Consider the following 24,971-nt stretch of genomic DNA (forward strand, 5'->3'; position numbering starts at 1 on the left):
AATTGCACTTCGGATCTGTTGATATTTCCTGATTTACGTAAAAAATGGTTTCAGTATAAACACCCCGTGCTGCAGACTTCAATTAATTACGTAATCATATAAAAGTCATATTGACATTTCTGCTTTTTTTTCCTGCCATGAGGTCAATCTGCCAGAAGGTGGCACTGTTGTAACATTAGATTGAGTCTGCTTGTTGAATAACTTCTCTGATGTGTTGGTGTTTGATGGTAGGTATCATGATTTTAAAAACAGTTAGTAAAACTGATCTGTTTGACTAATTGAATTATTGCTGTGTGCGCGCGTGCATGTATGTGTGTCAGTCATGAACACTTAATGTTTTTCAAAACCATAGGTCCTGCAGCTGGAACATCTGTCTGATGTTGTGGTTCTGTGTTGTATGCCCTGCCCCGTGCTAACCCCGCTGACTAACCACTGACAGTTTGGTTTTGCTCTGCTGTTTGTGTCTCTGCATGGTCGCTGTGTGGCATGGCTGTGGCTGGCTGCAGGGGCCGTACCTGGTGCACGGTGAGCAGAAGCGGGAAGGGCCTCTGAAAGAGTGCGGCGGAAGCGGCACCCTGCATGACTATCAGACAGACACGGGGGGTAAATCTCAGCAGCAGCAGCAGCAGCAAGCGTACCTGCGCTCCTCTCGTGGCCAGCTAAGGGGAGGAAACGGCCGGGGGCTGTCGAGGCAAGACACCTTTGACTCTGAGACCCAGGGCAGCCGGGACTCTGCGTACACCGAGGCTGGTGACTCCTGCATGGACATTGAGACTGACCCCTACGAAGAGCCCGAGCCATACCGAGGCGGCGGGGGCAGCCGCCTCCACCTGGCGCAGCATCACGGCAGACAGGCGTCCTGGGAAGATGAAGGCGCCGAGCCGGACCAGGAAAACCTGAACCACCCTACGATGCCGAGCCAGACGCAGCCGCACGGACGCGCCAAGCTGAGGGAGCGTTACTGCCAGGACCCTGTGGACACCGGGGCCAACATGAGCCACAACAAGAACCAGGACGACTGGGGGAGGGACGTCTACATCCGCTGAACACGCATCTTAGCACAGAGGCAAGGAAGCTACTGGACAGACAGACAGAGAGATGAGGAGGGGGGGGGGGGGGGGGGTGACGTTCAGGTTTGGGGTTCAGAAGGAACTGAAGTGTGGGTTTGGGGCCATGCCAGTCAGGCTAACAAAGTGAATCTGTTTACATCCCAGTACAATGTAAAGAAAAACATCTGCCAGATGCCATTCTCGTCAACTTCTTGCAATTCAATTTAGTTATGTTTAGAAAAAATACTATTGGTCTGTTTTTTTGTTTCTTTTGTTAATACTGCATGAATATCATGGATTTCTATACTGACAGCACGAGGACAGTAATTGTTACGATTGTGAATCTCTGATTGTGATCTGTATGACTCGAGCTCTCCTTCAGTTGTAGAGTGCGAAGGCCGGTAGAGCCGTCGTCTGTCCCGTCTGTCCTCTGCAGTCTTAAACAGGGTCTAATGTCACCGTCCCCATGTACAGTGTCGGGGTTTCTCTTTACCTTAATCTCACTCAGTGCTCTTGGATTTCTCCCGTACTGAGATCCAGAAGTTATGAGTGTCTCGCCTCCACATTCTTATCACCCAAACCTTAAAAAAAAAAAGCTGGTGGAGAAGTTGCCATATTTTAACACAACGATTTATCGATGTTGCTACACTCATGTAAGCTTGATGACAACAAAGAGTACACTCCAAAGACGTTTACTTCTTCCCTGACCTGGTTCAGCCACTGTACCCGACTCCACGTCTGACCCAGTCCTCCCGTTTTTCTGTTTTCCTCTTCCTTGTGGGCGCCTGCAGTAATCGTTTGTTCGCCGTCTTCTTTTTTCTTCTTTTTTTCTAACGTGGTGGAGATTCAAAGCAGCACCGCAGTTGTAGTTGTGTGAATGAAGTGTCCTGCCTTAGTCACTCGCAACCTAAAACACCTTTATTTCAAGAAAACTCCAATCACAAGTGCCGGAATGTCTCGCCAAGCCATGTCCACCACTGCCACGGTGGGATGTCTTAACTCTTGTTCCACTCGTTTTCATAGCACATCTGTGTCTCTTGGTGTCTCGTGGCTACTCTGCACCGTAGCCCATGCTGTCGCTCCAGCACGTAGCTCATGTCGTTTTTCTTTGCACCAGCTTCGTCGTCTGTCTTTTCAGGGCTAATGGTTATATAAAAAGTACTTGTGTGTGTGTGTGTGTGTGTGTGTGTGTGTGTGTGTGTGTGTGTGTGTGTGGTCAATCACTCCCAACTTCCACCCAAACAGCTAGCTTGTCTGCTATTAAATACCACTCTTCTTACACTTGATTTCTGACTGAATTGGTGTTGTTTTTTCCTGTGGACATTTGCAATTTTTATTTTAAATCTTCAGTTTCTTGTGAGGTAGTGAGAGGAGTATCAAGCGGGGTGGGGTGGGGGGGGTTAGGATCAGCTGTGGTCATTACTCAGTTATCTATAATGGAGAATCCATGAATGTCTTTGGTGGGCTGCTTTTGCCCGCCCGTCTTCGGTTGAATAAATAAATATTAAATAATGATCAGTAAATAATGTTATTGTTGCGTTATCGCAATTGTTAAAAATATGAACTAACATGTATCATTGGTGCCTGATTGTAGCTACATTTTGCTTTTTCTGCCTTTCATTTTTAATCTGTGGATAAATTCGTATTTTAATTAAAAATTGAATCAAAGAATGCTATTGTGTCACTTAATGAATGCCCTGAGATGTAAAGACAGATTTCAAAGATGCAAAACCTTTACGTGTTCATCTTGATATTTATTAGAGGTGTTACCTTTTATGTCTCTTGAGGAGATATAATGCAATGGAGTGAGCTATTTCAATCATTTATTACGTCAAAGGATGTCACACAACATCTAATATTACACTGCCTGTAGAACCTGTCTGAATGCTTTTTGACTTAAACAAAGGCCACATTGTTGGCTTCCATTTAAGCACACAAGAAATGGCAATGGGGAAGGAAGTGTTCAAGTGCAGCATCGACACCTTATTGTTTCTTCATCTACTAAACACTCCTCTAATTGCAGGACATTTGATCACACCTGCTAGGTCTTACGGTCATGGAGGAAACACAATAGGAAAAAGACTTTAGTTAAAGTGCAGCTGCATCCAGGATGTGGTTTATATTTCTCGTATTCATTGTTTTTATCATCTCATCAACTGCAGTGGAGGACATGTCACAAATGAGGACATGGTTTCCGTTTGAAACCTAACTGTGAGCATTGCATCACAATTATTGAACAAGGTGAGAAGTCAAGAGCCCAGAGAGTACTGAAATATACCAGATAAGCTTCAACACTTCAGTTGTGGAATCCAGCTAATGTTCTCTACTTTATATGCTGTTGGGCAGTTTAGTCCATGAACAAATCTTTAACATATACTTGATTTAGAGACTGATTGTTTATTAGATATAGTGATGAATAAATTAAGTAATGTAAAAGGTGCATGTCACGTTTGGTTCTGAGCATTTTACAGGACAAAAACATGACGTTAAAACCTCCAAACTCCAGTAAAAATAATAATTAAAAAATAGATATTATTATTACATTTATATCATATTATCTATTTATTATTTTGAATTCGGTGGGTATTGTCTGAACATGACCGAGTTGGAAATCCCAGGAGATTCCTCTTTAACTCAGTTTTGCTTTCTGTTGGCTCATAATAAAGTCGCAGTGCTATAGAGGAACAGACGGAACATAGTGTTACTTCTCTTTCCATACATGATCTGGCCCTGTGTGTCATAGTTGCGTCATCAGTCCACTCCTGTCGTCGGTGTGACGGGAGGAACGCCTGTGTCGTATGTCACCTCCAAGTGCTCCTGAATGAACTCCGACGTCTGAGCTGCGAGGGCTAAACTATGGCTTGTATTCTTGAAACATTTAATTTTGGTTTGGAAAACCGGTAGCACAGTCCAAGCATACTTTTAGTTTTTAGATATGTTTCATCTACAAATGAGCGCTTTCCATTCATTCCAGAGAAATAATCCTATTTTAGAATTGTACTGATTTGTCCAAGACATGTCATAACATGAAGCAGACATTTATAATTGGGGAGTCCTCTCCTGCAGGTTCTGCCCTCCCTTGTAATCACGTCAATGGAGAACACTGACATATTCATTTCCCTGCACTCCTTTCATTCTCTTCTTCCACCACTGACAATCAGTAATGTTTTGGAGCCTATCAATAACACTTATCATTGAGAATTAAAACGTTTATTTAAATAAACCTTTAGCGGCACAAGACATATTAAAAACTCAATTTTTGTTGTTGTCTAATTAATAAGTGTATTTAAATATTAATAAATTGAAAAGAGATGGCAGGTTTCCACTCTTGATTTGAATTGCCATGCCTTCATGCATAGTGGGTCACTTTTACCATAAATAGCTGACTTAGCCTCTGGGTTGCTCTTTATAAATATCATAAACAACCTCCACATTTAATATGAATACTATTACATATCAATATAGCTTTCTGGAAGGTACAACTTATTGTTAGACTTCGTGGCTTTTAGCCTTGTGTAGCTACCTAATAATGCCGTGTTTAGGACCCCTCACGTGCGTATTCAGACATTTCCCACAGCACCTGAACGCACCATAACTATGCCCTTTGTCCGTGACTCATTCCAATGCAAAATACCAAAGACTTTCTAAGAAGCGCCACCCACTAACGCTATGCACAAGTAGAAAGCGATATCAGATAAAGGAATTAGAGTTTGCGTGGCATTCAGCAGGTAACAGATACTGAAGTGAGTCTCCACTGAGCGTCTCCTGGACTTTGTTCGCACACACACTTGTTGGACATGGGGTTTATTCTGACCAAGATGATGGCGGTGTTCGGGGACAAAGGTAAGATTATGTTTTTTTTTTTCACACTGGTGTCAGTTTCGTCATCTCTGTTGTCTGTAAGATGCCGTTCAAGCATTTTGAGCCCACATTAAAACCGGACGGACGGTTTCGGTTCGGTGCACTGGAGAGGTGCCTGTTCGCCTCTCGGTGCCCTTGAGCAAGGCACCGGGATCCCCAAACTGATCTCTGATTCCCACTGCTTCTAATATTAGGATGGGTTAAATGAAATGAAAACAACATTTCAGTAAGTTTTATGTTGTAAATAGACTAAATGAAATTAAAATAGCAATTGGTTTCATCTAGCCGATCACAATTAGTGACGATATAAAGTATTATTCCCTTGTATCACTTTACATATACATTTCCTTTTATTGTGACTGACTGACAGTCAAACTAACAACAGTGTATGAACATTACATGAGGCCTAGTGATGTAATAACCTCACTTTGGACAACAAATGTTATTCTGCTCAGTTCATCTCAGTCCTGTTATCTTATCTGTGTGTACATTGTGTCTTGTGAAGCCCTGAAACAAGTTATGCAACTCTAGATTGGAGTTGGTTCAGATGAGAATAACAACAAATCCAGTTTGCATTTTTATGGTTAAATGTGTTTTTTTACTTTCCTACAGAGCACAAAGTCATCATTGTGGGTTTGGACAATGCTGGAAAGACCACCATCCTCTATCAGTTGTAAGTGATTTGGCTACTTTCTGTGGCAAAAACATATAATAAAATCTGCTTCACATCTGTATTTATAATGTTTTTTTCCCCCCACGTACACACAGTCTGACAAAGGAAGCCGTCCACACGTCACCAACCATCGGCAGCAACGTTGAGGAGATCGTCGTACGTAAAACACACTTCTTGGTTTGGGATATCGGAGGACAGGAGAGCCTTCGAGCCAGCTGGTACTCGTACTACGGCAACACAGAGGTACGGATCACTTCCTGTCTTCAGCTCAGCTGCATGTGCAGAACAAGCACTGAAACACATTTCATTAGTTAAAATATATCATAAAAGTCAGAAACATTACGTTTTACTGATGCTTTTATCTCATGTTTTGATTAAGATAAAGTTTCTTGGTTTTTGGTTCCCCAGAAAACTCCAGAAAATCTAGCTTTCTTGGCTTAAAAAAACAATTTATCATTTAAAATGTAATATAGCTTTGTTGACACTGGTAGTTGTGAAATATTGGAGAGGGAAGTCAGAAACAGAAAGCATTTATTGGCTTGTGCTGACTGGGCCATTGTCCATTAACCCATGTTCTTTTTATCCTAGGACTGCTTTCTGTATTAACAAAGTTACTTATCATTAGCGTTACATTATCATTTATAATAAATATGTCTGTAGCAGATATCTTGTGCCCATGCTATCACTATAACTGATAACACGGACACTGAAAATATGAGATATCTGTCGATTGTGTTGCTATTCACTGATTCAGTTGTGTGTCGTGGCTCTTTCAGATTGTCATTGTGGTAGTGGACAGCACCGACCGCGAACGTCTCACGCTCACCAAGGCAGAACTGCACCGAATGCTCGCACACGAGGTACAAATCCTGCTGTGTTGATGGCTGTGTGTTATAATGATGGTCCCCATGTTTTACCACGACTCACTCTTTACCGTAGACCAGACTACAGCACAGATCACATCGTTCTCAGATCTTTTATTTTGGTAAAATATAATGGTGTAGAAATCAGAATAATGTCTGTTACTGGATTATAATTATTGATTCATTAATGTGTTCATCGCTTTAATGTTGCAGCTGGTAAAGGTGGAGCTTCAATTACTTTATACACCGCTGGGTAACTTGTGAATTTCTCCCCAGGAATCAAAAACGTTTTATCTTATCTTAACCTATAATAACACAAATTGCACACGTACAGCACTTGAATGCCGAACATAGTCGCAGCAGGATTGGCTTTACGTGAAGTGACGTAAAACCCTTTTGTTATTCAGTGAAACTGCCCAAGTCATCTATTAGTGTGACGTCTGAGATACACTCCTGCTTTCAGAGTGACTAACTAAGCGGCACATGGAACAAACCCATGACACAACACGATGAGGAAGTCTCAACTCAGACTGTGTGAGTCAGCGGGTTGACATGTGGCGAAATATTCCACTGAGGTTGCTGTTCCTTGTTTTCAAAAAGTTGAAGCTGGGACTCTTTGGGGGTTTCCAATGGAAACATTCCAGCTCTTTGAATATCAATCGATACAGAAAGCAACATTATTAACCCGCCCTCTCTTGTTTTAGGACCTAGAGAAAGCAGCCGTTCTTATTCTGGCCAACAAGCAGGACGTGAATGGCTCGATGACGGCGGCAGAGATCTCCCAGTGCCTCACACTCGAATCCCTCTCATCGCACTCCTGGCATGTTCAAGCTTGCTGCGCCCTGACAGGAGAAGGGTGAGTCTTCACACCTTCCTAACTGTGTATGAGTCAACCCCAAAAAAATGCCTTTACCAACATCAACTCCCGCTATAATGACTCAAAATGCTTCCGTTTTGTTCTCTTCCCTCTCTCCCAGTCTACCTGCCAGTCTGGACTGGATGAAGTCTCGGGTTGTCGCGAACTAGAACGCGCTCAGACACAGTGGATCAAACCTCCTCAAACTGAACCAACCTCGAGAGGCACCGCAGAAGCCACCGTGTCAGGATTATTTTCACTGTTATGGGGGGGAAAGTCATGTGAGCGTGGCGTCGTGTGATAGAGCCCGCCTCGCCACACCTACACTGTGTCTTACCCAGCTGTGTGAGGCCTCAGGGTGGACGGGCAACGGAGAAACATGGGTGATCTCAAGATTTGGCTAACGATGACTTTTGCACTGTTCAAGAGCCGCTCGGTTATGTTTTAATGATCTGGTTTAGCTGCAGAAGTTTTTCTCAGTTTATGGTTATGAAGATGTACGCTGGAGTGTTTAGTGTGCACCATGCTCGTTAGACATCCTACCAGAGCAATGATCTCACTCTCCACTCAGGTCTCAATGGGATTCTTTCTTTTCACGAAGGGTTAATCCCGGGACAACATCTTACTTTATTGAACTGCAAAGCAGTAATTAAAGTATCATTCATATCATTCAGTATCAACCTACATTTGAGGCACTAAAACATATGTTTCCCGGGTAAAGTGTTGTCTGATTATGCTAATCTGGTGCCCGCTCATTGCTCCGGTGCCTACACATTAAGTTTTGAGCATGACGATCATGATCTCATTTTGTCCTTTGTTTGGTGATTCTTGTCACTGATGACTATCTTCTTTTTTTTTACCTTAACTATTTCTGCTGCAACTGCATTTAATACCTCACTAGTTATAAAAACAGCTTTCCAGTGACAAACTGAGTTTAGTTGCTTTAAAAGCTTAATGCTCTATCATGGCCTCAGAAACTCTGCAATGTTGGGCTACAAGTCTACACCTGATATTTTATACTATGAACAACAAGACCTAAACATGTTTAGTAATTTATTTTAAGAAAACAAAGCTCTTTAACTATTTACTGTATATTACAGGAAATTCCTGATTAGGGAAAAGAGCAAGCTGCTAAGGACTGATTCTTATTTTGAAAGTATGTATTATATTGTGTAATGTAAAAATAAATAAATATTATTATTATAAATATGTAGTCGGTGTGTTGTCAATGTTGTCCAGCTGTGATATTCTTCGTTTCAACAAGTAAGTTTTTTTTTTTAAAGATTATATCTTTAGTACACACAGAAACAGCAATGACAAAAAGATATGCTGTGTGCCAACACTCATTCACAGCAGTTTGTGCAGCAGCACAAAATATATTATATTATGTTGTAGTTTTTTTTTTTATACTGGAGGATGTTAGGCTAGATACTGAAGCATATGCTGTTAAATATGAATTTTTTGCCTATTATAATGGATAAGGCCTAAATCCAGCTAAAAGGTTATGTTATAGCGGAAATAAACTTCACGTCATGTTTCTTAAACAGTCTGCCTACTTCTCTGGAAGGTAGATTTCAATAAAACAGAAATAGAAAAAGAGGGGGCATCCGGATTTGAACCGGGGACCTCTTGATCTGCAGTCAAATGCTCTACCACTGAGCTATACCCCCTACGATGTCTTAAAAGCAGTGTGGGTAATATTAATAAACAATGATTCACACCACACCAGGCAGTGGTTATTTACATTTGGTTCAATACGATTAGATTATGTCGGCTGTCGCGCAGGATTTCACTTGTATTTTCACAGGCACGAGGTTATTCTGTCCACTAGGTGGAGAAATGAGGCTACATTTGTGGCTACATGTATCCACAGACCGAGCTGTTATCTTACAGTCAAGTTAGAGCAAAATAAATGCGTCGTTCGTGGTTGTACGTTAACACACAAAATACACGAAACACAAAACGCTCTCTAATCTGTCGCCTTTGTCGGAAGGGTGACGTCATTTGTTTGCGCCTGCCATAATCGTTATTATTGATTGTTGACAACTATACAATCCATTTTATGATGTGACAACGCTTTGCTTAGGTTTAGGTACAAAAAGAGACTTGTGTTAGGTTTTGATCTCACGGACATCATGGTGTTAAACAAGGTTTAGTATTTAGGTTAAGGTTAGGAGAAGCACAGTTTACCTAAATGCAGTGGTGGAATATAACTAAGTACCGTTAGGCTATAGCCAGACTTACTTTGGTACAATTTTAAAGTAACTTTGCTGTACTTAACCCGAGTATTTCCATTTTATGCTTCCAACGCTACATACTTCCAAGTTACTCCATTACATCTCAGAGGTAAATATTGCACTTTTTAATCCACTAACGTTACATTTGTATGACACATTTAGTTTCTATTTCGTTTGCAAATTTGGATTATTGATACAAATATGAAATCAACTAATACATTATAGGTTAGTAACCCAGCAGTAGGCTATACAAAGTAATTCGAATTAGCTCCATCATCAAACTAACATCACTTGAGGTGGATTTATGTCTTTAGGGACAGCCATATTGATATTAACTGTAATTGTGTAAATGAGGGCTGCTTGATTTTTGTTGAGTTGCCATTTTCTTTTTTTTAGAGCTAAATACGTATCTTCTTTCACTGACAATATGGGAAATCAGAATCACCTTTATTGACCAAGTATATATGTTGACACATATCAAGGATGAAGCAAATACGGACATACAGCTAAACAAAAATATCAAGCAGAACAAATTCAAGCACACTTAAACCTATAGCTATTATATACAGGAGAGAGCTGGACAACAAACTATCTATATACGGGTCAGCTTGTGTTCTACATAAAGTCTGAGCCAAGGAAGGAAGGAGCTCCTCAAAGAACTGGAGGAGGCTAGAGAGCAGGTGGCCCGTCAGAAGAGCCTGAAAGAAATCTTCACTAACAAAGAAAAGGCCACGCGTGATGAACTGGAGATGCTTAAGAGGGCCAGTGACCCAGAGACCATGCTCACCTTTAGGATCGCCACTGAAGTTCAAAGCACCACCAAAACAAAGAAGAAGAAGGTGCTTGAAAAGGACTATGAGGACCTTGAAGTGTCTCAAATCATCAGCCAGCAGAAGTTCTCAGCAGAGCTCCAGCTTGAGAGAGAACACAATGCAGCTCTCCAGCAACAACTTAAACAGCTCAAACTTCAACATCAGCCCAACCTGAGCAATGAAGATGAGCTCAAGGTTGAAAGCATGAAAGAAGTCAGAGGGCCTGGAGGCCACAAAGCAGCTGATGGCTGAGAAGGACGCTCTGGTTCAGCAGATGAAGGAGGAGATCCAGACCCTACAGAAAAACGCCTCTGAGAAAGAGAAGATGTTTTTCAAAGACTTGGAGGACCTGAAAGATGAACAGGTCTCAAACAACCAGGGGCTGGTCACTAAGCTCCAGGCAGAGGAGGAGGTCGGTCAGGGCCTCCGAACTGAACTCAGCCAGCTCAGAGAAGAGCACCAGGACAAGATCAGAGAGCAGGAGAAGGAGAAGGGGGCTCTTGAAAATGAGGTGGAGGAGATGAAGGCTAAGCTGCAAATTGCTGAAACTCTCAGTGGTTGTCAGGAGGAGACGGTGAAGCAGCTTACCACCGAACTGGAGAGACAGGTGATCGAAAGAGACTCTCTCCAGAAACAAGATACAAATAAGCTCCTAGAGGAGAAAAACAGCACCCTGCACGAAGAAGTGAGGGAGCTCAAAGCGGCTCACTGCATCTCTGCTGAGAACTTTTCTTGATTAAGAAAAGTTCTCAGCAGAGATCCAGGTTGAGAAAGATAAAAGTGAAGCTCTCCAACAAGAACTTGAGAAGCTGAAACTTCCAAATAGGATCAATCTGAGGTATGAAACTGAGCTCGAACAAATGTAAATAAAATGTTTGCCTGTTTTGTTGTATTTCTTTTCGTACCGTTGAGTTGATGACAAAGCATTCCTCTTGTGTTGGGTCTCTACTGGACTCGTTTTTTTAAAGAATCTGCTACTTTATATATTTATTCATTTTTTTCTATCAGCTTACAAGTTCCTCTACTTTTAAACAACAAACGGTTCAAAGGTGGAAAAAAAGCTGTTTATCAGTGGTTTCAAAAATAAACTGAAAATGACTCCTATATTCTGCCAGCTCCTTGGTTTGGTTCACTAAAACTGCTAAAGTTTACAAAAGACTTAGGTCATGATTAAAGAAACAAGATAGATAAGCTCTCACAGCTGTGCAGCATGTATGAAGCTGGAACCAGCAGTGGGAAACAGCCAGCCTGGCTCACTACCTACCAGCATCTCTGAGGCACCAGCAGTGTGTGTGTGTGTGTGTGTGTTGAGCCTAAAGACAGTTTTCGATGTTGTGAAAGCGGCTCTCTTTTAACCTGGCTATATTGCCATGCCAACTTGCTGCTGCAGACCCAACCAGAGCCCTGTGCTACGGAGCAGGATTTGGGATTAGCAAGTCATTTCAGGGTTAACCCTGCGGTTTTTACGGTCCTACGGCGGTGGTTCACTTCTTAGTGGGGTAGATTGGTAATTAATGCTGCACACCTAACCTGTTCTGGAGCAGTCTCAAATATACTACAGAGCGTTGGATCCACACTAAAAGTGTATTGTTATTATTATTATAGTAATAGAGAGATGTGCAGACCATGATTTTGAAAATAATTTATTTGAGAACATCTGGTGCCCAAATGTAGCACTGAATGAAGAGAAGCAGATAATACAATGCCTGAACAATAGATTGTGGTCGCTATAGACTTCCACTGTAGAGTTAGTGACTTGGACCCTAATTATCTAAAAGAAATGTGATTTATCTCTTACTGATAGAAATTAAAGAATGTGCATGTTGATGAAATAATCGTAGTCTAATCATGATAGGTCTCTCTACAGTAAGGTAGAACTCTGTTATGACTCCTTTCCTTTTTTCCTCACTAATCTGCCTCTCCTTATCCAGATATTGGCTTTTACCTGGATTCACCTCATCAGTGCAATTCATGACAGAACAAGCGATCCGAGCGTTGTGCTCAGTAAGTACAGCATCTTCATTTTCACAGAAGAGGGAAATATAAAAGATGTGACAATGATAGTTATTACAACCTCTGTGTTTGTTTAAACCTCTCCACAGAATCCACACCTGCTGCTGGGCCAAATGCACGTTGTGTTTATGGTCTGTATTATGAAATAGGGTGCAGATTGCCTTTCCAGCTGTGAATCCAATAAACGCTCAGCTGCCTTTTTCTTTGCCAAGGATTCCGTGTTTGCTCTGAGAGCAGATAGAAATGAGTCAACCACCGTGCTTGTGTAAAGTTCGCTTTTCGTCAGTTTTACATCCCATAAAAAACAAGGCTTTTACATAACTGCTGGAAATTAAACTGCGGCAGGGAGACTTTTCTGTTCCATGTGGACCGCATGTTGTTGTTAAGAGTAGAGACACAATGTTTTGGGAAGTCATAAACAGACTTGACATGGAATGAGTAATATCATAACTAGCCCTGAGTTCAGCCCTGAGCATTGTTAGCATCATGATCACCGTGTCTAATCTAAGATGCCACATTTCACACTGCTGACAGTCAAACCCCCCAGTGGATGGTTGGATGTTTGAATCGCAATCAATGAAACATTGCATAATGTTCTAAAATAAAAAAAATATTGTAACTCCTTATGCAGGCTTGTAACATGTGCAGATGATAACATTTCCCCTTTCTGCTCTAAAGCCTAATCCACTCATCCTTGTGTCTTCAGTTAAAAACATGGGTGGTGTGTGGTGAGAGAGAAAGAGAGAGCGAGAGAGAGAGAGAGAGAGATTTGGAGGGAGGAAGAGGAATTCAGAGAAAACTTGTTTTTGCAAAGAAAGGAAGAGGAGGGAGAATAAGAAGGGAGCTGACACAAAAGCTTTTATTTTATTTTTTGTGTCTTCTTCTGGCCATCATGTGTTTCGGTTTGGTGATGCTTTTCCTCTGTGTCTCCCAAACAGAGCTGGCAAAAGTTTGGGTTCAACATCAGACAGGTGAGCTGTGTGTGTTTTGTTTCTTCCCTCCATCCTCATTGCTTTAACATTTCCATCTTTCCACCTGTCTGGTCTTTAAAGTCACACCTGAAGTTTACAGTTGTGCAAGTATGCCTTATTTTTTGCTCAGTTAGCACCTACTGTCGGTGCAGTTAAACTCTGCATGCAAATTGTTTTATCCTTAGTTAATATTCTAATGTATTTATGTTTATGATAATGACGTGTGTGTGCAACTGTTGCTATTTCGACTCACTGTAAACCGCAAAACTTCACTAGGAGTCTTTATGGAGCAACAAATGGGCATGCCGTGCCCTTTTTACTTTACGCACAAAAGTGAATGACCTAGTTTACGATGAAGCGTTCAATAAAAATATCCTATTCCACAAGCATGGCTGAGTCTAAACAACAACCCACAAACAGCCTGTCTCAGGTTTAAAATTAGATACAGACTTTGTTTTTCTTCTCGCCTCCCTGCTAGACTCAGAAAATGTAAAGAGCCTTTTGATGCACATTTATCACATCTGTTTGATACGGAGCACAGTGGACGGTGTGTTTGTTTGGGACATTCATATTCAATTTTTTTTTCCGAACTCTGAGGAATTTGACTGGTCACTCTCTACAAACTCCCCTCCTGCCTTTTCCCTAAATGTCATTAAATCATCCTGTGCTCCTCTTGTTCTTCTGCAGAGTGAAATGTGTTTCAGGGGAAACAGCATTACGTGCAGGAGGTGGTCATACATGTGCTTGCAAAATAAGGGGTCAGCTGTTATTGACCTGACACATCTTCCTTTCCTTCGCCAAATTTGCTCTTATCTCAGTCACTCAACATGATATACCGCTCAGATTTTAAAAAAGGACTTTGGGTCTGAGGGAGCCATCTACAGCATCACAACCAGACTGTAAAAACATGAAAATAAGTTGTGTACGCGTCAGTGACCTCAGTGTTTGGCCTCCTGTCTCTTGTCCTGCTGAGAAGCTTGTAGCCTGAAACTGATCCTGACATGTTGGAGCTAAACTGGGGGAAAAAAGGAGAATTTAAGTGACAATGATTGTTTTGTAAGATTGGATGTTATTGCCTGTGGATCCCAGATTGACTTTATTATTGATAAAAGTCATGTGATAAACAAAACATGCTTGTGTTTTAGGAAAAGTAAAGTAAAGTGTTTCGCTGCCAACAGCTGAGCAACGTGCTCTTTGAATCATGTTGTACACTGGAACAGCGTTTGTATGGGAAATGTTTTTTCACCAGAACTCAGTGCCCTTTTCTCTTATTTGTCTTATTTATTAAGATAAGGTTTTTGGCTTTTCCATGCAGAGATTAGATTTCACCATGACAGAAGAAAAGTGAGGCAATCAGTGCACTCATGTTTTCTTAACAAGACTGGAATGTGTTGGTAATTGTATTGTGAAATGTGACTCTTAGGGATGTCATAAATTAAATTTGTCATTTCTTCCAGTTAGTTATTAAAGGAGGCTCCTCTCAAGGCCTTAACACCATGGTGAGAGTTGTTCAAATATGTCAGCAGCTCATATTCTGTCTTAGATAAATTCAAAGACATGCACCACATTGTCAGCTTCACAGCTATTTAATAATGGAGGTGGCAAAGTTCAGTGAAATATCCACATTTCTTTCCTCAAATATGAATGAATCTCCAAGACCAAAGTGGCTTGATTATGTGGATGAAAACTTATTCGTGGTATTTAAACTAAAGAATTGCATATATTCAATTCGACCACAGGCCTTGAAATGAATGCATGTCTATTGTGGGTGATGTTGGGGAGTCTGTGCCAACTCGTCCAGCCACTGTTCAGGAAGGGTGTGTTCTCTCAGACCGCTCTGAGGTGACCGCTCACAGAAAAAGCTAAACGTCGTGGTTTCTGAAAGAGCGGGCAGAGGTCACTTCTCCGTCCGGAAACATCTGCTCTTTCATTGCCTACATTTGACCAAAAAGCGGATCCTGTTTTACCTCCCCGAGTCTTTACATTTGTCACCCTGTGCTTCAGCGCTGCTCTCATTCGCTTCAGTTTATTAAACTCTTACATCCTGAAGCAAACTGAATTGTGCAAACCTCATCTGTGTTCTTGAGCAGGAGCAGCTTTAACTAATGATGGTTCTTTCTTTCTGACTCACCAACACCATCGCTGGCATGAGTGAGGCATGGGTTTGGTTGCTGGATGCACCACACTGCTATTTCCCTAAAAGAAGAGCAGATGTACAAAAATAGTCCAGGTCCATCTTGATATTGATTCATCGGGTATTCTGTTGCAATCTTCACGTGATCAGCGTGGGGGAAAAACATGTACTTCTATTTATAAATAATTTTCATGTAATCGTAAGGCCAAGTTTAATGTATCAATGTGTATTTCAGAGGAATCCAAAGATTAAAAATGTCCCATTCTTTAAAAAAACACACCAGTTTTGACATGTTTAGAAGTATTTCTAACATGAAAATCACCCAGCAGTATATGAGCAGAGCTCCGAGTATTGGAAATAGATGAGTGGAGAGTGAGTTCTTGTCCCTTTCTCCTGGACAGCAGAGACGATATGACTCCCATCTCACTGTTTTGGTTCTGTCCCAGTGATTTGAATACTGCTGGTTGTGAGGCGGATGACCTGAGAAGATATTAGAAGCCACAGCTTCATGTTGGGCGTCTGCACCCCTCCCAGCTTTTATAAGACCAGAATGTTTATCTGCTGCACTGCAGACCTCGACAACTGTGCGCACGCCATGTCTCCTCTGACCTCATAGATGCCATAACAGGGCGGATCCGGCACTCAACAATCACATAATCTAGGTTTAATATATGAGCTGTCACGAATGCATTGACACACCCCTTGATCGAATGAAAGAGGGGGAGAGAAACACTCCTGAACAAAAACAATAAGCTCCCTATGAGGTCAAGACATTGTAAATGATGCATTGCAGTTTTGACGGCTTTGGAAGACATCAGTGTTGTAATTGTGTGAATGCAGAGTGATGTTTAAAGCTGGCATCACCAGCCAATGTCCCACACAGTCTGAACTCTGGGGGTTTGGAACAGGACATCGCTGAGCGGCCAACGGGCATGTGTTCCCCTCCCACGGTCAGGACAGAAGTGCCAGCATCAAACCAACGTCGACTAACATTTCACTGGCTTGAGAGGAGCTGGACCGGGCGCTGGCACCCAAAAGGAGTTGTTTAGCTAAATGTCAGATTTCCTATTCTTAAATGTGTTTTCTTGCCGATTATGCAGTTTTTTTGTTAGGACAAATGCCCTGCTTTTTGTTTAACAAAGAGTTTGAGACTGTTCATTTTCTAAAAATGGCAGAATTTAAAGCAGCTGCCCAATTCAGATGGCAGGTCTGTCTGGTCCAACACCTGAATATAGAGGTGGTGTCTTTTCATGAGAACACAGTAGCCCACACACCATTAACTAAAACAAGGACTTGGGCTGTAATTCATTTTTATCAGCGTACCATGTTTTTGACACCCATGTGAGCTACGCCCTCAATCCAAAATCCAGCTTTATGGCAAACACTTTATTAAATGACGCCAGTGTTTAATTATTTTGCATCAAGCAAACAGTGCCGACAGAATTAGTATTTTAGCCGCAAGCAAATTGTTTCACCATTACCTACATCACTAATCAATGCACTGCATGGGAGAAAGGATGTCATTAGTATGTATTTGACTCTGGTGTGTCAGATGAGAGCAGGCTTAACTGGTGGCTTTAAAAGGAACATGGCACTGATCATGAGAAAGTATGTTTTCCATGTCAAATGCTTCCTAATTTCCTCTTTCGCGGTAGTTTTTCTCTTTGTAGGGGTGCAGATATTGCAGGTTTGTAAGTTTATCAAAGTTAAAATGCCTTTTCCACAACGCTTGTCTAAATCTCCACTCGGCCCCCATACTCTCTTGTTCGTCACTTAGAAGGCACACGAGGGGGGCGGGTCATTTCTGCTAATGTTAGCTAGCAGTTAGCACGATGTGGGGAGCTAGCGCACACTTTAACGCACATGTAACAGTGAAGATCGACAGTTAAATGTAAGGTTTACAGGTGTTTGAGCTCGGGCTTCCTAGCCGGACCACGAGAGAGTCTGGTAGGGTCACCCTGCTCAGTTTTTACTCTGCTCAGTTACCGAGAGTCCCGACATGAACACACCGGAGCAACAGAGCCGAACTCTTTGCGGCAGCACAAGCTGACCACGGCAGGAGATTCCCGGTGTTTCTGAAGGGACACTGAACACGACGGAGTGATTATCGTGGCTTTTTTTGTTCGTAAACGTTCCCAGCGTCGCTTCAAACCCCTCCTGTAGTTCACTGAAAAGCCAGAAAAAGAAAAACAGCAAACGTTAAGTACAGGAGGTCACCCGGATTTAGGGTTAGATGAGACACTCCGTACGTAAAGAAGCGCCGTCTGGAGGCTTATATAGGCTGCGAGGTGACGTCACCGCTCTGTACCGTAATGTACCTAAACAATACCGCGTATTGCCGTAATGTTCTAAAAAAGACGACGACAGATAAATAGATGATACTTAAATACATGATCTGGCATGCTTCTGTCGGTAAGTCCTGGTTTCTACATTTTTAAACATCCATAGCTGAATTAAGACATGTTATATCTGGCAAAATTCACCCTCTAAATGCAGTCGTGAAATGTTACTGAGTATTTCCTCAAATGCTGTACTTTATTTGATACCATGATGACGACTGACTGTTGTTCAATGTTAGTTGTATCATTTGAAATGTCTCCAAAATCAGGTCACCTGAATTAAAAAAAACAAATTTCATTCAAACAATAAATATGTCCTGCCATGTTACATTTTTCTCCCATTATGAAGTCTTTAGTTTTTTTTAATCAACTGGCTTGTGAAAATAGAGGAAGTGTGGAAATCCTTCAACGCAAACAAAACGTTTTTCAAAACTTGTTGTTTTTATAAAACAAAGTGGAGCAGATTTGTTTTGCGAAATTCAAATATATATTATAACCTCGCTGAAATGGCAGACTTTCTGAATTATTTATTAAGAATGCATTCTTTGGTCATTGCGTTTTACACAAGGCAACACTGCAAGTTTTTTTTTGAAATAGTGCTAAGCATCTAAACACATAGACCTTTTCCCTCCTAAAACAACATAGAAACATTTAAACATTTAATAGATTAAATTTCCATCAACCAGCTTTTACTCAAAAAAGCTTCCTAAGCCTGCATGGCCTCTGCTTTGTATACTATCAACATACATTTCTCTTGGGTGCTCAGTCAAGACATTCTAGCTCCAAATGTACAGCTGTATCAGTGACCGAGGTTATGCAACGACCAAGATGTTTAGATCCACGTCCACGTTTCGGTGCTCATACAGCATTTTCCACACTCAATAACAAAAAATCTCAGGGTGATGCTAAAATAAACTCTTAACATCAACTCGGAATATGTGGCTTTCAATGTGTGGCTTTAAAGAAAGACAAGCCATCAATTAAAACACACAGAAGTTTAAAACAAAGCCTACCGACACCACTCTGCTTACTAGATATGGTTTACATTGTTTGTAGGATTTGACAGCTCCTTCTGAGCATCACAAAATGGTATATGTATTCTTTCTGTCTTCTTTCAACAATGTCTTAAACTGACAAGGCTAAGACTAACGATATCAAAGGCCACAACTGTAAACACTATTGTTAAGAGTCTGAATAAAACTGAAATGTTTCCCGGCAGCGTGCGGTACTGCTGCCAAGGTTAAAAAAAAAAAAGAGCTTTGGTGTGCTTTCTCTTCCTCTTATATTAAAATGAGTCTTTTAATCAGCAGATTTAGAATTTGGCATAGAAGAAAGTTGCAAGTGCTCATATCATGACATCCCACAATGACCATAGCACGCTAACCTGATGTTCATTATTTTGGACAGACAATTGGTACGGTGTGATGTCACAGCAGCATGGAGAGTCAACTGGAGGTGACAGTCATCCCTACGGAGTGCAGCGGTCATCTTCAGGCCACGCTAGGATAAGCAGGGCGGTCCTGGGTGGAGGACTAACCATCAACACCCTGCCAGACAACATGACACGCGTAGTGGTGAGAGCTCCACCACAGCGTTTCCTATGACTGTAATGATGTGCGGCGTTTATTTTGCTTTTGGCTTTTGACACGTTCTTTTTGTTTTAGTTGGAGTTAAACACTGCTTTCTTTTGGAAATACATGTTTACATGTTTCCACTCATGACAGCATGCGATTTAACAGACTGGACTCTTAATGCCTGCATGACACACTCCCTCAACGCCCATCACACCCTCTGATCCTCTGTGTTTTTCTTGTCTGCAAGGAGGATTCTGGGAAGTATTACACATGGCGTAGCTTTGGCCCAGAAGACCAGCGCACAGAGGAACTATGGGTAGACATGAATGACATCCGGCATGGCCAAGTGAGAGTCCATGGCATTCTGTCAAACTCATACAATCAGGCTGTGGTGAGTCTCACACACACACACACACACACACACACACAAAATGCATGCAAGGCCTTGCTTCCTTCGTCGGTTAAAAGGAATTAGCATTGTACTTTACCAAGCCACCATAAGAAATGGGTGACAGAGGGTGTGGCTCAGTGGTGGCGCATTTGACTACACATCAAATCTGGGTGCCCACCAATTGTGAAATCATTTTCGTTCTGCTTTCGGTGTATCTTTGAAGTGATCATACACACTGATCGCAAAATGTATGATTCCCATGTCCCGGGTGAGGGCTTAAGTGCTCAACACTGCAGTCATTTTAAGTACACAGACATTTACTGATTCTTTATTTGTTGAAGAAAAGACACCTGAATTTAAAGCAGATCATGCAATCTGCAACATGTGTTAACATTTCATCCATAAGGTTATTTAAAGCTGTCAATATGCAGTGGGATGTATTCTCCACCGGAGATGCACTCTCTCATTTAATGTGTTAGTTATTCAGAAACATTTTTATCTATGGTGATTATACTGGCTTTCAGAAAGTCTCCATTGGGGGGTATAGCTCAGTGGTAGAGCATTGGATTGCAGATTATGAGGACCCTAGTTCAACCTGGGTGCCCCCTAATTAAAGCATAAATCAGTGAAATAACAAATGAACTGTTTTGATGTTGTTGAGACACAGATAACGGCTGTTTACCAGTCAACGAGATATTCCAACACGTTACCCGACCATAGTAAACATATATGATGATCAGAGCTCTTATTTTATGTGTTAGTTATCCGTAAACATATAAATCTATATGGTCATTCACTAGAGTATGTATAAACACTTACATTTTAGTGTTATTGCGGGCGTAGCTCAGTGGTAGAGCATTTGACTGCAGTGAACCCCAGTTTAAATCGTCATTAAAATGGTCTTATACTAGGCCATCAACAAGAGGTAATGTACGGTAGTTGTTGTATAGCTCTGTGCATTTTGCAGATGAAGAGGTCTGTGGTTTTAATCCATGTGCACCCTGCTTGTGACGGCATGTTTTTCAATATTTGGATTTTCAAAGTGCTGTGTCATATCTACTTTCTAAAGTCACCCCTGGGATATGGACACAAACCGGGACTTTTCCACATTTCTATCAAAACTAATCAGTGAAATGGAGTGCAAAATGCCAACACTGCAGCAAGTATACAAGTACTGTACACAAACAGCTAATTCGGAAACTTCTGCTTGCATGTTATGTGACAGCAAGCCAGGATGGAGTTCAGTCTGAAACATAAGGTACCACTGCTAGAGGAGCTCAAGGGACTGGGAAATGTTGGTAGATGCCAAGAGCTGCAGGCCGAGCCAGAGGCTGCCCATGTTTTGACCTCTGTTGTCCAACACCTGACACCTGTGTAATACATACAGCTCACTTTAATATGGGAAGGCATTCTCCAAGTGGAAACAGTACTTTGGCTTTTATAGAAACATCCAATCCAGGTTACATAGTTGGGGAAGGAACAGTTTTTACATCAGATTATAAACTGATGACACTAAGGAGAAAAACGTGCTTGCAGTTTGCTAAAACAGCAGTGAAGGTTATCGTGTACATCAGTTTTCCCATTTGCTCTACTGATCTCGAGACTGATAAAATGATGTTGGGAGTGAATCATAGTGTTGAAGATCTCAGCTAGCAGAATATCTGTTTTGAAAGGTTCCCACCCGTAACCTCAATGACCCGCTCCAAGTTGTGTCTATGTGGTTTAACCAGATCATTGCAATATAGTTCAGTATGCCTGCTAGTGTACATGTCACTGAGCTAACTGTGTACAATGACGACATGGGGGTAGAGCTCAGTGGTAGAGCATTTGAAAAAAATACACATATAAATGAAACAAAACATCGTTTTTACGTCAACATTATGCATTTATTCTCCTCATTCCTCCTTCTCTAAGAGCTGGTGAGGATGCTTCGTGCCATAGAAGATCAAAATATAAGCTCAATGTCTAACTCTTTCTCTCTGTCTGTGTCTATCTCCTTGCAGAAGGTTGCCCTGTCGTTTGACTTTCCTTTCTACGGACACTACCTGAGGCAGATCACCATAGCAACTGGAGGTACTTTTTGATTTTATAGCAGATGTTCAAGTGACCTTTCCTGCACATGTTCACAGCAGATAAGTGTTTTTTTGTGAGCTAACAAGTCTTACTCGGGCCTTACATGTTCTTCCGTCTGGCCATTTTCAGGGTTTATCTTCACAGGGGAGATTACTCACCGCATGCTGACCGCCACACAGTACATCGCCCCTCTAATGGCTAATTTTGACCCCAGCTACGCTAAAGAATCCGCTGTGCAATACCTGGACAATGGTGAGATACCAGCTCATATTTGAACACATGTTGTCTGATTACTTGTCTGACTCCTGTTTGATCTTCACTCCTTTCAGGTGAGGTGTTTGTGGTCCAGTGGGAGCGGGTCAGACTCCCCGGAAAAGAGTCAGAAGGCGTCTTTACGTTCCAGGCTGCACTTTACAGAACAGGAACCATCACGTTCAGCTATCGAGATGTGAGACACACGTCTGTGCTCTTCTAAACTTGCTCTCTTCCCTTGTGCTGAATGCGTAAGCGATTCCTCTTTTTGTGTGTTCATCAGATACCTCTGTCATTAGATGGGATTGGTTCAGCTGAGCATCCGGTAAAGGCCGGTTTGTCTGACGCCTTCATGGTCACGGAACCTTCTCCTCAATCACCAGGTCAGCAGTAATGCTAATGCCGGTCCACCTATGTAGAGAGAGAATCAGCCTTCAGAGAGTTTTTGGGGATTTGGGGTATCTAAGCCTGTGATATCTCTACCACAGGTCTGAGTCAATGCGTTAAATGAACACACGTCTTTTATATTATTATCTCTGTTGCACATATTCTTTATACTGTGAACATTTGCCCACCCCATATTTTTATGTTATATTTACGATTCTTGACTTTTGTAGTACTTTTTCCTTTCTGTACTATGTTTATTGTTAACCACCAAATAACAAAGCAAATTCCTTGTATGTGAAAATCTGCTCATGATAAACTTGATTCTGATTCAGATGCCCAACAGCGGACGATTCATGAGTACCATCGGGTTGAAATAGACTCCACAAAGATCACCAGCTTCTCTGCTGTCGAGTTCACTCCACTGCCTAGTAAGTGATCCTCATCCCTCATCTTTAAAGGATTAGTTTCAAGTAATCAATACGTTAGACTGCATCAACACTCAAGCAATACATCTTCTGTTGTTGTGCTTGTCTCCTTCTCTCTGTTCAGCCTGCCTGCAGCATGACAGCTGCGAGCTCTGCCTGTCATCCAACCAAACATCCAATTGTAGCTGGTGCAACGTACTCCAGAGGTGAGTGGGACACTACGGTAGCCCGAATGTCCATATAGCAGCAGTTCTATCCCTTATAAATATACATCTTGTGTGTTTTCAGATGTTCAGATGGCATGGATCGACACAGGCAAGAATGGTTGGACTACGCCTGTTCAGAAGAGGTACTGCTGGACGTCAGTTATAAATATATCGGATTATTTGCCATTTTTGAGACTCATGCATCTGTTATGTTGTATACGGGCAGAGCAAAAATGCAACCTGTGAGGATTACTCCAGGGGTGACAGCTCCACTGGTTCCTCTACCACACCCGAGACGGAGGACGTGTCCTCATTGACTCCTCTACAAAAAGGTTGTGACGGTGAGGCTGAGCTATTTATTTTTCCAGAATGGTATACAGTACCGTATCGTGTATGCCGTATTTCACCACATTTTTTTTCGCTCAATAAAAACTGATTCTGCCAGGAAATAAGTATGGAAATGACTGCTTTCTGTCTTTTCTCAGATGAGACCAAACCTCACATATTTAAGACTGTAAGTGCCATTATAGTTAAGCCTTATGAAGGGAGATAATTTTGGGGCTTCATCTTCGATACAGACGTGAGGACAGATTCTTCGACCAAGAGTGAGGGGTGGGCCAACTCAGGCGTGATAGTCGGTATAGCAGCTGCGCTGGTGTTACTTTTGGCTCTGATACTAGTTGCTCTTTACATCAACTACCATCCTACTGCTGCATCACCACTTTACCTCATCCAGGTGAGCATTGAATGTGCACCTACACCTGCCCCGACAATAGCCACGCATGCTTTAATTACACATGTCCACACAATTTTTCTGTGCTTGATTTTTTTTTTTAGCGACGCAACAACTACTGGCCGTCTTTGAAGTTTCAGAAGCAACACCCTGGTTACACAGAAGTGGAAGGAGAAGGTCGTGAAAGAGACAGCATTGTAGAAGCTGGGCCATGTTGAAATGATGGATAAATATTTGCATTGAACTGATTTCTACAAAAATTCAAATATATAAATTTGTCCATGTCTCCATTGCAAAGCGTTTGCGTAGATTAAAGCTGAATGTTATACGATATTGAATGGTTTCATTGGAAATGTATTTCTCTGCTGTGATAATGTGTTTCATTTCATCCTCATTTTTAAACATTATCAAATTTGTCTGCAATTAATTGTGCAATGCATGCCACAAGGTTGGCAACCTTAGATAAAATACATATGCTGTTTGACATCAAACAAATAAAGATATGGTTGGGCTTCAGTTTCACTTGCTGTTACTTTTGAAGGTGGAGTTGATTCTTTGTAGTTTCACCTTTTGTTTTTGCAGGAACATACTACACAGTTCCTGAAGTACTCAAGCCTGAAAGTCTTTGGTGTTTTTTTATGTCAGATTCAGCAGCACTTGTTGCTGTACACGAAAGGGGTGAACATTCCAAAAGAAAGTGATATGTCAATTTGTGGGAATGCAGACAGTACAGCTCTTTTGTCAACAGGTGTCAGCCTAACCAAATGTATCACATGGACATCAAGTAGGACGTGCAGTGAACGTGGCAGATGTGTACACATTTTGAATTGAGATCACTGGATTGGTAAAGCCCCAAAAACCTGCAACAATGAAGATGATCGCACGCGTTTGCTATGCGAGCACAGATGGGACGAGGGCAGACATGTGGGACATGCACAAGGGTCGACCTGGAAATATTTACACCGACACACAAGTGGGATTGTGTTGCAATACACAATACTTGAGCCTCAGTTAAATATGTACAATGTATAGACGGCCTAGTTCCTCTGAAATAGTTATCAAATCTTTCTTCCAAGTGAAACAATTAACCTCCCACACTGACTCTTCCCTTTTTGATCGGAC

General features: G+C 41.7%; 3 protein-coding genes and 1 non-coding gene across 10 annotated transcripts; 3 read left to right on the forward strand and 1 right to left on the reverse strand.

Moving 5' to 3' along the window:
• Positions 1–470: 470 nt before the first annotated feature.
• Positions 471–1,050, forward strand: LOC142944584 (voltage-dependent L-type calcium channel subunit beta-1-like). The gene has a single exon (XM_076085690.1). It carries the CDS (start codon positions 471–473, stop codon positions 1,044–1,046), a length of 576 nt encoding a protein of 191 aa, XP_075941805.1. The 3' UTR covers positions 1,047–1,050.
• A 3,641-nt stretch (positions 1,051–4,691) lies between these two features.
• arl5c (ADP-ribosylation factor-like 5C) lies at positions 4,692–8,511 on the forward strand. Its single transcript, XM_076085716.1, has 6 exons — positions 4,692–4,892; positions 5,523–5,583; positions 5,679–5,826; positions 6,360–6,443; positions 7,151–7,302; positions 7,424–8,511. Exons 1-6 carry the CDS (start codon positions 4,847–4,849, stop codon positions 7,470–7,472), a joined length of 540 nt encoding a protein of 179 aa, XP_075941831.1. The 5' UTR covers positions 4,692–4,846; the 3' UTR covers positions 7,473–8,511.
• Positions 8,512–8,900: 389 nt separating this feature from the next.
• trnac-gca (transfer RNA cysteine (anticodon GCA)) lies at positions 8,901–8,972 on the reverse strand. Its single transcript has one exon. It is a non-coding gene; the product is annotated as a tRNA-Cys (tRNA).
• Positions 8,973–9,217: 245 nt separating this feature from the next.
• LOC142944610 (plexin domain-containing protein 1-like) lies at positions 9,218–24,371 on the forward strand. Of its 7 annotated transcripts, none has more exons than XM_076085701.1 (16): positions 9,225–9,648; positions 12,283–12,355; positions 12,454–12,495; positions 13,303–13,335; positions 19,216–19,382; positions 19,630–19,773; positions 21,777–21,846; positions 21,976–22,098; positions 22,176–22,294; positions 22,382–22,481; positions 22,818–22,913; positions 23,035–23,116; positions 23,199–23,259; positions 23,343–23,448; positions 23,695–23,852; positions 23,954–24,371. In XM_076085701.1, the coding sequence occupies exons 1-16, from the start codon at positions 9,601–9,603 to the stop codon at positions 24,065–24,067; spliced, it is 1,536 nt and encodes a 511-aa protein (XP_075941816.1). In that variant the 5' UTR covers positions 9,225–9,600; the 3' UTR covers positions 24,068–24,371. The 7 variants fall into 7 exon arrangements, with proteins under 7 accessions (XP_075941825.1, XP_075941816.1, XP_075941815.1 ...); XM_076085700.1 differs by having other exon boundaries at positions 9,232–9,648; positions 23,343–23,457; XM_076085710.1 differs by lacking the exon at positions 23,954–24,371 and having other exon boundaries at positions 9,218–9,648; positions 23,343–23,457; positions 23,602–23,837.
• Positions 24,372–24,971: the final 600 nt, after the last annotated feature.

This window comes from Anarhichas minor, unplaced genomic scaffold (assembly GCF_050575085.1).
Source record: "Anarhichas minor isolate MPS153535 unplaced genomic scaffold, ASM5057508v1 ptg000007l, whole genome shotgun sequence".
Taxonomy (NCBI): Eukaryota; Metazoa; Chordata; class Actinopteri; order Perciformes; family Anarhichadidae; genus Anarhichas; species Anarhichas minor.

Coding starts and splice junctions, on each gene's coding strand:
- arl5c (XM_076085716.1), top strand. CDS start 4,847: ATGGGGTTTATTCTGACCAAGATGATGGCGGTGTTCGGGGACAAAG. Junction 5,584..5,678: donor ACCACCATCCTCTATCAGTT/GTAAGTGATTTG, acceptor ACGTACACACAG/TCTGACAAAGGAAGCCGTCC. Junction 7,303..7,423: donor TGCGCCCTGACAGGAGAAGG/GTGAGTCTTCAC, acceptor CCTCTCTCCCAG/TCTACCTGCCAGTCTGGACT.
- LOC142944584 (XM_076085690.1), top strand. CDS start 471: ATGGTCGCTGTGTGGCATGGCTGTGGCTGGCTGCAGGGGCCGTACCTG.
- LOC142944610 (XM_076085700.1), top strand. CDS start 9,601: ATGCTTCCAACGCTACATACTTCCAAGTTACTCCATTACATCTCAGAG. Junction 21,847..21,975: donor GATCACCATAGCAACTGGAG/GTACTTTTTGAT, acceptor GGCCATTTTCAG/GGTTTATCTTCACAGGGGAG. Junction 23,117..23,198: donor TGGTGCAACGTACTCCAGAG/GTGAGTGGGACA, acceptor GTGTGTTTTCAG/ATGTTCAGATGGCATGGATC.